The 11,413-nt window shown below is 43.9% G+C and overlaps 1 protein-coding gene across 1 annotated transcript in view; it reads right to left on the reverse strand.

Annotated features, from left to right (window-relative positions):
• LOC144753380 (SPARC-like) overlaps positions 1 to 5,775 on the reverse strand; it is a 1,082,362-nt gene extending 1,076,587 nt beyond the window's left edge. Inside the window, exon 1 of the mRNA XM_078641095.1 lies at positions 5,727 to 5,775. Within this exon, the coding sequence (XP_078497221.1) occupies positions 5,727 to 5,736 (10 nt within the window). The 5' untranslated portion in view covers positions 5,737 to 5,775. The remainder of the gene's footprint in view (positions 1 to 5,726) is intronic.
• Positions 5,776 to 11,413: the final 5,638 nt, after the last annotated feature.

The raw sequence follows: 11,413 nt of genomic DNA on the forward strand, positions 1-11,413 counted from the left end.
GAACCAACACAGTGCAACACATCCTAAATGCTGGACCTCCCATCACATCCCTCCATCTCCTCTGAAAAGCTGATGTGCAACCCTTCCTTGACATAGAACGTTGCATTGCTGCCGAGCAACTCTATGTACCACAGTTGCGTGACACATCCTCAATGCAGGACTTTACATTGGAGCCCCTCAGCTCTTTGGAAGCACTACTGTGCAACGCATTCTCAACAGGACATCTCAAAACAAAGGATTTAAGGTACTTCGTTCCACAAGCCTAACGTGGTCACTATATCTAGCCCATGTTCCATCATGGACGGCTTGAGCTTGTGACTTTGACCTGGTCCAACACTAACAGATAACCACAGTTGGTGTTTTGTGCTTGTAGGCACTATTTTTACCTAATTCTTTAAAACTGCATCTAACAGGTTCTTCTGATTGGATTTTTATAATTTTGGTGTCAAATAATGTATTACATTTTGCTCTATTTTTCGAAATGGTGTGGGAATTTTCTTGTGTTGTGTTTTCACTTTTTACTGTTTGAAATGTTGCATAAATATTTTACACATTGTCTCTACGTTAAGCCTGACTGCTTTGTGCCAAGGTAGCAGAGAGGGTTGCACAGGTCAATTTGGGGTTTGTTTGTGTTTCACCCTGACAAGAATTGTGGTTGTTGTTTGAGCAGAGTGTCACCCCTCTCAGCCAGTAACCCAATTTCCTACAGTTAAAGAACCCACAACTTTATGCCCAAATAGAGGAATAAGAATGAAGTCCAAGAGTCTTTACTAGAACATGCAACGGCAAGATGAGTGGTCAAGCCATTATGTACTCACTTAGTGGGAAATTAAACCCATATAATTTGAACCCCCTTCCAGATGAAGTTTGCAGAAGGCAGCTAAGCAGGCATGTATGTACTGTGCTTTTTCAGGTGGCTCCTGTGCATGTCCTCTTTCTGTGTACCCAAACAGACAAGGTGGGTGGGTCACGGTGGGGGTTGTCTCTTACCTTTGAGGCTGCAGTGGTGGGCGTTAAGGTCTCTGCATAGTCCTCACTTGTGACAAGGGCTCTAGGTGGCAATTTGCAATCTCTGTATAATCTTCAAGGCCAGCAAGGTTGCTGGGGTGACATAATCTATCTGTGGTCTCAAAGCAGCCTCTATAGGGTCAGAGAATGCAGCACCACCCTCTGCAGGTTCTCTTCAAACATACCAGCTCTCTCTTTGGATGAGCTCAATGTGCTGCCCTCGCTCCCAGGGGAGTAGCTACCAGTGGTGAAGCAGGTGCAATGCACTGGGGCCCAGAGGTGGGAATGGGCCCAATTACAATAGCCCCTTCAGCCCTGAGAAGGCACTTAAATAATGCAGCTGAAGTTCTGAATGTGAACGACAATTAAAGATTATGGAAAATTATGTTTTTATCTTCTCACATATATTGTGGGTTCAAAAACAGAGGTTAATTGCTAGCCTAGGTGTTTACTTGTATTCGTGTACTGCTAAGTGTGAGGATTTTGTAAAGAGAACTGTGTGAAAATCTTGGTGGTAGGAGAGGAAAGGGTGTAGGGTGTTATCGTCTTCTAACACATAACAAAATGTAAATATTTATAAGTTAACTCTACAAATATTGCAAAATAAAATAAACAGGAAAGCACGAATGAAGCACCATTTTTTCTAATTGTGACGTGTGGTGGTGACAAAAATGTGAATAGGGTCAAAACAAATCAAGAGACTTTACTTGCTGATGTGCAAATGATAAATATTTGCAGAAGCCCAATTTCCACACATTATCGTTTGTCCGCGGTCTAGTTTTACCAGTAAAATTGTATGCCTTCGCAACTTACGTGATCATGTCAATGGGAAACGAGCAGAAAGTGACAGTGGCTATCACACCATGCTTCTGTAATATATTTGTAACAGGGTGCTCCTAAAAGACTACACCCTTACAACTCTCCTGCTGAATGTGAGTGACTCATTGGCAACAGTTGCTCTTTGCATGATGCTTAGATGTTTAAAACTCCCTATGAGTTCAGGGATGTAATATTGATGTCAGCAACACCAGTCGGAAAAATATTCCAGCAGCACTTTCTACCAGGGCCAAAGGAGCTCTTACAGCTTTGGGAGCTTACTGTTCGCTCCGTCCGATTCCCTCAGCTGCAGGGGTCACACTACGAGCAGAAGATTCTACTGAAGCACCTGCGGGGTACTGCGAAGGCCTCATTACGTGCACTAAAAAGCAAAGCAATGCACATGCTCACTTTTGTAAATGCAGAGTATGCCATTCGCCCTGGGCTGCCGGACACCAGCAGGGGTCAAACAAGAAGTTATGCCCATGTTACTGGCTGGCTTCTGAAAACAAGACAGTCACAGTAATCACTGCGTTCGGGCTCATGGGTGGAGAGCAGGCAATGGCAGTCAGTTAAATACAAAGGACTTTGGGGCACATGCATCAACATAAGGAATTGCGATTCCTTAATAGCGATTATTAAGGAATTGCTTTTTAGGAATCGCAATTCCTTATGCATGTAGGAATCGCTAAATAAATTGCGATTCCTACACATTCCCTATTAACAAATCGCAAATTGTGATTCGCTAATAGAGAATGCCTTCCTATTCATTCTTATGGGTCTAGAGGCCCATAGGATTGAATGAGAAACCATTCGCAAATTTCGATTGCCAAAATGGTAATTGCAAATTGCGCATGCAATTTCAAGGGTGCTAGGGGGCCAAAAGACCAACCTGATGCACCCTCAAAATTGGCATGTGTGCACATGTGGGGCAAACACATGCCACAAGGGCATGTGTGTGCTCCACCCGCCACATGGCACTTAGAAAATGCAATTTTGTGCATTTTTCTAAGGAATTGCAAATTAAAATCAACATGAAGTTGATGTTAATTTGAGATTCAATAATGCAAAGTCACATTCTGTGAATGCTTCTTGCATTGCATTCAGAGAATCGCAAATTGTGATTCCCAAACTTCATTTGCAAAATAGGTAATCGAAAACTTTGCGAATACCTATTTTGCGAATGGCTTTGGGCTTGATGCATCTCAAAAGGCTAATTACCGGTCACAAAGGGGCCGGTCTTGCGAATCATCCCCTTTTGCGACCGGTAATTGGCTTGATGCATGTGCCCCATTGGCCTGATAATGAGTTTTGGCAGAGCCGGAGTGGGCGGCACGCCACTGCCACACTTCTGCACCACCAAAACTCACTGCCAGATTGCAAGTCTTTTGTGGTCGGGCGGGCGGCGTGGCAGTCCCGCGGCAGTGCTGTTTAAGGCTCATAGTGAGCCTTAAACTGCACTGCTACAGAATCGCCAGTGCATGTTCCTGCATGGGAAAGAATGCACCATGTCTTGCAGGGGGGCAGTGGGGCACAACATTTGCCCCACTGCATGCACCACCATGAACAGGGGCAAAGGAGGCCTTTCTTTCCTCTCCACCAGCAGTTTCATGGAGGAAGAACTTCCATGAGACTGCTGGCAGTGGGGAAAGTTGTAGTATGCTTGGCGGTGGCTCAGGGCACCACCAAGCATATTGGAGCCCTCAGACCGCAATAGGACCACCAGGAATCTCTGATCCCTAGCGGCTGCGGCAATGTAATGGCAGTCCGACCACCATAGTTGTAATAGGGTGGTTGGAAGACCTTGGTGCCACTGTGAGTCTGGCGGTCTGTGGACAACCAGACTCAAGATCAGGCCCTCCTTTCGAACAGATTGCAGTAACTGGGAAAATAAATTATTTGAGTGTTGTTTGTTTCATTTTATACAAAAAAATCCACAGGTAACTTTAAACGACTTCTTATAATAATAATAATAATAATAATAATAATAATAATAATAATAATAATAATAATAATAATAATAATAATAATAATCACGTTTGTAAAGCGCTTGGTTACCCTAGACTAGTGTGTCCCCGTGCTACGGTACAGTCGAGAAGAGACATAATTCCCAAGCCACCCCCAATTTCTTAGGGCCGCTGATGCCCAAATCCGCCGCATAAAAACGAGAAGTCGGAATCAGCAATGCTTCTGAGACTCTTTGAAATCGGCAACAATCCCAAAAATCAAGATATTGCTCCCCGGGTGGAGAGTTGGAACTTGAATAACTGTTATACACAGTCCTGTTATAGAGGTGGGTGAGCCAACAAATTTACAGGGAGAGCCGTGCTAAGGGTCTGTCTTGGCTCTAAGATATTAGCAGTAGTAGTATTAGTAGTATTTTATACTAACCACAGATACAACGCTTACACATCATTACCTGGGGTTAAAAAACAGAAGATCTGACTGTGAGAGTTTGCTGGTTTTCCTCCATATTTGGCAGAAACCTGCCCAACCTCATTGCCTAATCGTCTTTGTATGGTGATTGCAAAATATAAGAAGAATCACCTGGGCTCTTTCGCATGCCAAAAAATGCTCCAGCATGAGCACTGCATCAATATGTTGGCTGCACAATCAAAGCCCGCATATCAAACACACATGCCAAGGGTATTCACATCTGCTCACAGTATTGCTCCATTGCTGTATACCGTTAGTTCTGTAATGTCGGTGCTGTTGTTTAGGTGTATTAAAAGTAAAATGTAGAGGTACATAACAAAATGATTCAAAATATGAAGAATGGGCTCTTTATAACTGAGCCTCACTCGCCCATCACATTATTGTCGCCTGCTTTTCCTTCCACTTTTAAAAAAAAGATTATCTCAGCGCTATGACGCACCTCAAAACATGTTAAGCACTTTACAAATTATGTATGACATTGAATAACTTAACGAATTAAACAGTGGCTAGGTAGAGAAGCATAGCTAGGTTATTTTGTAGATAATTAATTGTATTGGAAAGAAACTGCTATATATTTCGAACATCATTGTTTTCCTCAATGAAAAACAGCCACGTTTGTTAAACAAGTCCAGAATGTTTAAGCTCGCCCAGCGTACATCGCCCTTTTTATTACTGTCCTGTCGCGAACACCTGTTTACGCATCTATGATGAAGCAACTAATAAAATTAATCGGGGGGCATCGTAAACGTTTATCCTGAAAGAACTCTAGGTTTGCCAATCCGGAGGTAGAGTTGACCAGCTGCAGCAAACCCTGTATTTGAGTACATACATGTCAGGTAGGTTCCCTTCATCACCGAGGTAGCTGCAATTTTCACCTTCACAACAAGGCGTTTTAAACCACATTCAGCGCCACTTTGGAGATACAATAAAATGCAAAATCAGCTAATCGCCTTACTTAATAACATAGTGCATATTTTACACAGTCCTACCACATGTTGAACGCATCAGCCTTGGTGGGTTGCTTTAGTGAAACTTTTTTAAGGTCTTACAAAAGAATTCAGGCAAAGCGGCACAATATTATTGATCAATATTAATCCCCAAGGGCGTAGTTATAGAGTGCAGCAGGTGCAGTGACACCAGGTCCAGGGATTTAATGGGCCCAGTACACATCAGGTATGGCTGACCTTTACTATCCAATTCTTTTCTTGCATTATGGCCCATGGCATCCTTCTATGTCACTGTTTGTCACATTAAGATGACACAATTACTGACGTTAACAACAGACCGGTTTGGCTAAGCAATGCATTCAACAGTATGCACTAGTTGTTGTGTGCAATACACCAATGTGTCAACAATAGCCCACTTGTGGTAATGTGCGTTTGACGGACTAAAATCACTCACTCAGTTGCCCAAGTAATCTCTTTGGTTCGTTTCTCGCTTGAGTCCGATAGCATAGTTTCACTCACCTCGGTACATGAGTGTGTGCGCTGGCGCGCTCCTCTTCTCTGATGCTTCCCGTCTCGCGCTCCTCACGTGAAGACGCGCACATGGAGATACTCAGGCTTATGAGGCGGGAGGCTGGAGCCTGGAGCCCTGCCAGCAGGCGCGCACACTGGCCAGAACTACCATGTTTTACCCTTGCTTTCGGCGGCTGCATCCACAGGTCCAGCGACAAGAGGAGCAGTGATTTGTGAGGAGTCAACGTTTTATTCGATGCTTTAAATCATAGCACATTGGCTTCATTTTTTTTTAACAGGGAGGTGCTGTTTTAGGTTAATTTAATAGAAGAAAATCTGACAACCCCGTAAAAGATCAGACATGAAACGTACCCGAACAAAGAACAAACACTTTCCTTAAAAGTTTGCTTCTTTTCCATACTGCCTATGTCTGAAAGTGCCATCTTTCTCATGAATCCTCAAACGAGGTCTTGCATTATAAATGGTAACTTGACTTACACACTGATAAACCGCGCGTGAGGCCTTTTCTCTAGGTCTGTGGCACTCAGTAGTCACAGAGAAGTATCATTGTATACCACAGATGGCCCAGGTTGTATGTACTACTGCACTGCAGTGTCGGCAAATATCGACTTCCATGTTGTAAAGATAAGGGTTCATAGGGCAGTATATATTTACTATTCTATCCCATCATTTCCTTACCTTGACCATATTCTGTAAGTCAATGTCTTGGTGTCTATATAAGTGCAGGTCCACATTAAAAACTCAAACATGTGGAATAGGTTCCCAAACATGCATAGCCCATCCTTCTGAACCTTGGCATGCTAATTAAGCTGCAGAGACACAATCAAGTGGCTCCGGACAGCCTCTTTCCCAAAGTTGTCTCGGTTCCATTTTGAGTAAACTGGACCTATCACTGACCCTGAAGACCAGGGGATACTCCTCTCCATTTCAGACAGTACATTTCCTCTTTTCTGAGACAGTGCATACCAACAAGGCCTCAACCACTACAGCAAGGCTTCTTCTCAGCCTTGGGCGATGAGCGACCTGAAATTCTAGTATCTTGCTCTCCTCTCATATGGTGCTGCAGAGCTTTAAGGGTAGCCAAAGCCATAACCTATTAGTGGACTCAGAAGGCCATTACTTATGGCAATCTGGGGACTTTATCTAATCAAGGGTCTAATCAAAAGTTGTGCCTTCTTCAAATGTTTCATCCCCAGCCAATCAGAGCAAAGAGCATCTTTTAAAACTTACACTGAAGGCTAGAAGAATAAACAAATGGTAATCAGCCTATGAATTGGAAAATCAAAGGTCACATATCCAAATGGAGTTGAGCTGTTTCTTATCATATCAAGAAACTGGACAGGAAAGGGAGTGAAAAGGTTTTAGCCACGGTGTTGTTCTGGAGTGTCTCTGAGCCCAGAAACCTGAGATGGAAGAAACAGGTAATTCACTTCTCAGGGACACCAAATGACTCTCAGCGGGCATGAAAAATAGCGTGAGGAACCACCAATTTATTCTGAAAGAGTACAGTATTCATTTACCACTTGTAAGCACAACCACTCTACATTCACTCTGGGTCAAGGGAAGGACAACAGTTAGGAGGAACTGATCAGAGCTTACAAAGAGAGGGAGTAGATACTTCCCACAGGGTTACAGTTAAAACATGCTATTCCACTGATTTTGATTATCAGTCATCTCAGGCAGATGATCCAAATCCATCAGTATCCACATTCTGGGGAGGGAGCTCAACCCGCACTCCATTATGGGCAGAAGTACACTTTAGGTGGTGAATGTAGCACCTTCAGAGGGATTACTGCATTGAATTATTGCCAAAAGAAGCTGAAAGGGGTCAGAATGTCATATCTGTCCACCCAGAGCTAAGACTTTCATTTCTACGCAAAAGCTAATGTGCAGAAATGCAAACCTGTTACCTGCATAATGCAGTTTGCCAGTGAATCTGCTAAAGTTAATTTAAGCAAATGCTTCTAGCCAAAGCAGCCAAACGTTAAACAAATGGACACAGCAGTTCTAGGTTAGAATATGCAAGGGAGATTTAATGATTTGTAAAGTGTGACAAAGGGCAGCAAACAGAAGCAGGAAAGAAATACCACCCTCTGAAGTAGGGAGACAAAGAAGCTCATCTAATCCTGGAAACTCAATAGAAACAGTTCAGCGAATCGGGTTTATTCAGCAGTCCTACTACGGTGGACTTCAGCACTGTTGAAGTCCTTCTGTGGCATCTTAGGACACCAAGAAGAGTTTGAGTACAATGGTCTCTTTTCTGTAATGATGACCTAGCACATGTTAACCAACTTGTTTGGTATTACACAAGAGTTGGTGCTAATACCCTTATCTCATTCTACGACACCCCGAGGTCATGCTTAATACTGAAAATGTATTATTGATTTATTTATTTACAGAGTTTTATATAGCGCAAACTTGACCCGAATCGGGTATTAGAGCGCTTTACATAGCACCAGGTGCATTACACGAGGAGACATTCATTTTGTTTTTGTTAGGCACGGGGAGATTACGTGATTTTCCCAGAATCACAGGATGTTCAGCGTCATTGCCGAGACTCGTACCCAGTTCCACAGATCCGAGGTCGACCGCACTATGACTGTATGACCGAGGTGCCTAGTTGGATATAGCGTAACTGTCTAAATCTAAATCCAAACAAGACAGTCAAAGATAGTAGGTTTCTAGTGTCAGCTAAGAACAGGACAAAGCAGGTTCATGCTTCCAAGAATTATTAGTATACAACATTTTTGCATTGTTGAGTTATTTACGGCTTTGGCATAACTCTGCAAGGTGTGCTTTCCCACCCACGGGTAACATGGATGAACTTGGTTCAATGCAGCAGCGATAATGTGAAAGAGAAGTTATTGTAGCCTTGCAAGACACTATCCAATGTGTAATTGACATACCAGTATTACTTATGGGGTGCTAAAAATCCCATAAAGGGGTCTGGGGCACTACGGAAACAGCAACAAACCTTATTTTGTTATTCACAGTATCACACATACTGTACCAAAAAGAATGCAGACTTTTAAGTTAGAAATATTTATTTCTACAGGAACAATATGTTTCTCAGTACATCTTAAACAACTACATAGAATATTAGAAAAACAGCAACAAGACACGTTATGAATAACAAGAATAAAATGAACATTTCTAGCATTACTAAAATGTCATATAAAACCTAACATCCCAAAGCCTACTTCTATGTGCTATACTAAGACAGCATTGACGGCAGAGGAACTTGCAATCTAGAGTTTATTAGGGAGAAGAGAGACACTGCATACCTTGTTGACAGCGACTGCAGTCTTTATCACTGGAGGTAAGAAGACAATGCTCCGAGCAAAAGGCAAACACCCCCAGCGGTAGCAGTCCTTTGGTTTTCCTCTTGGACATAGCTTTATCAGCTTCAGGTGTGATGTATTATCTGCAAAGTGTGAAGTGCACTGGTGGCAGGTGAAACTGTCCCTGGCAAAATCTCGGGTGATAATCTGGATGAAGGACCTCTCCTCATAAGTGGTCAATTGGCAGTCCTTATACCCTAAATCTTATCAGGACTTGGGATTTCGGACATGTATAGGCATGTCCGTCATAGATAATGTGCATCAAAGTATGAATCACAGAAGCTCTCCTTCCTTATGAACATAGAAGGTAAAGGACATCAATTCAGACTATATTATTTGGTTATGTGCCTGTATGTGTTGTTATTTAACCATGTGTGGGGATTCAACCAGAGACAGACACTTTAATGCACTCAGAAGACTTGTTTATTCAATCTACGAAAACAAAGTAAGTCAAGCACGAAAATACCTCCAGGTCAGTCTATAGGGTGTCTTGAGTCCCGGTCGTCTTGCTTTATCGGTAGATCCCCGTGGTTTTGTCCTTCGCTCCAGGCAGGTCGAGGTTAGAATACCGAGAAATAAAAAAAAAAACAAGCGTCACTCTGGACTCTTTTAACCCTGTATGTTGAGGGGAAGGAAGGGAGGGAAGAGCACCTTAAACCATCACCAGCGCCGTACTAAACGTTTGTGAGTGAAAACAAAATAAACAAACAAAAGAGATACGGTTGCACGGGAGGGTTAGGGTTTAGGATTCTCCTCCCTTCCCTGGGTTATGGGCGTTTACAGGAGACCCCCTCTTAAACCAGCCTCTCACTCGGGAACGTACCTCTGGGAGTTAGCTCCTCCGTGAGCGTGGCTGGCTGCCTCGTGGTACCGGATCGGGTCCGGCTCCCGTTCTTGGTTCCTCGGTGGAAGGCGGCTCGGCAGTTCCAACATCTCCTGCCCTTCAGGATGTGATGAGGCTTGATCAGCTTCTCCTTTGGGTTCCGTGATTCCTCTTCGGCTCCCTTGGTTCTCCCAGTTTCCGCGGCCCCAGCATGTGAGGCCTTCCTCTATTTCCTGACTGGCTAAAAAGGCCGCCTCGCCGTCCACCAGCATTCCGATAGGTGCACGTGACCCTGTCACAAGAGCGCCTCCCAGAAGGGAAAGGATGATGAATTAAAGGGACCACTGTAATCCTGGCTGGAGGTGTCCCACGATGACTGTAAGGAAAGCACAGGAGAGACATAAGGAGGTAACGGGTCATCCTCCCCTTCATATAACGTGTCCCGCGTTATCGTTGTCTGACACATCCCTCTCCTGGACCGTTCCCGTTCGGGGAACACGAGACAAAAAGTCTGCATTTGCATTGCAACTACCCTTCCGATGGTGGACCGTAAAGGAATAGGGTTGAAGGGAGAGGAACCACCTCAGAACCCTAGCATTTTTCCCTTTGTTATGACAGAACCACTGGAGTGGGGGATGGTCTGTGTACAGAAGAAACGTAGTCCCTTCCAGGTAGTACTTCAGTTTATCAATCGCCAATTTAACCGCCAGACATTCCTTTTCAATAGTCTGATAGTTCTTTTCATGTGGGAACAATTTACGACTGATAAAAGCCACTGGGCGTTCTATCCCGTCCTCTGTTTCCTGGGAAAGTACTGCACCCAATCCTGTCTCTGAGGCATCGGTTTGAAGAATGAATGGGCGATTGAAATTAGGGGACATTAATACTGGACTGGAGGTAATGGTTGTTTTCAGTTCAGAGAAAGCCTTGAGGGCCTGGGAGGGAGGTGACAGGAGTTCCTTTTCTCTGGTTCCCTTTCGGAGCAGATCGGTTAACGGGGCAGCTATGTGGGAATAGCGGGGGATGAACCTACGATAGTAGCCAAGTAACACCAAAACGCCCGGAGCTCTTTTTTTGTTGTGGGAAATGGGGTATTGGTGATCACCTGGACTTTTTCCTGTTGGGGCTCTATCTGTCTGTTCCCTAGAAGATAGCCTAGATACCAGACTTTCGGATATGCGACTCTGGATTTTTTTGATTTGATGTGTAACCCAGCAGTTTGAAGGGCTTGAAATACAATTTGGCAGTATAACAGATGTTGTTCCTAGTCAGGGCTGAAGACAATGATATTGTCGAGGTAGGCTGATGCGTACCCCTGATGTGCTCTTAGGACAATATCCATGAGGTGCTAAAAGGTGGCAGGCTCCCCTTGTAAGCCGAAGGGTAATACTGTGAACTCGTACAGGCCGGATGGTGTGGAGAAGGCTGTTTTATGTTGGTCTTGTGGAGAAAGGGGGACTTGCCAATAACCTTTAGTCAGGTCCAAGGTTGTGATATATTTGGCTTCCCCC

This window comes from Lissotriton helveticus, chromosome 5_1 (genome assembly GCF_964261635.1).
Source record: "Lissotriton helveticus chromosome 5_1, aLisHel1.1, whole genome shotgun sequence".
NCBI classification, from domain to species: Eukaryota; Metazoa; Chordata; class Amphibia; order Caudata; family Salamandridae; genus Lissotriton; species Lissotriton helveticus.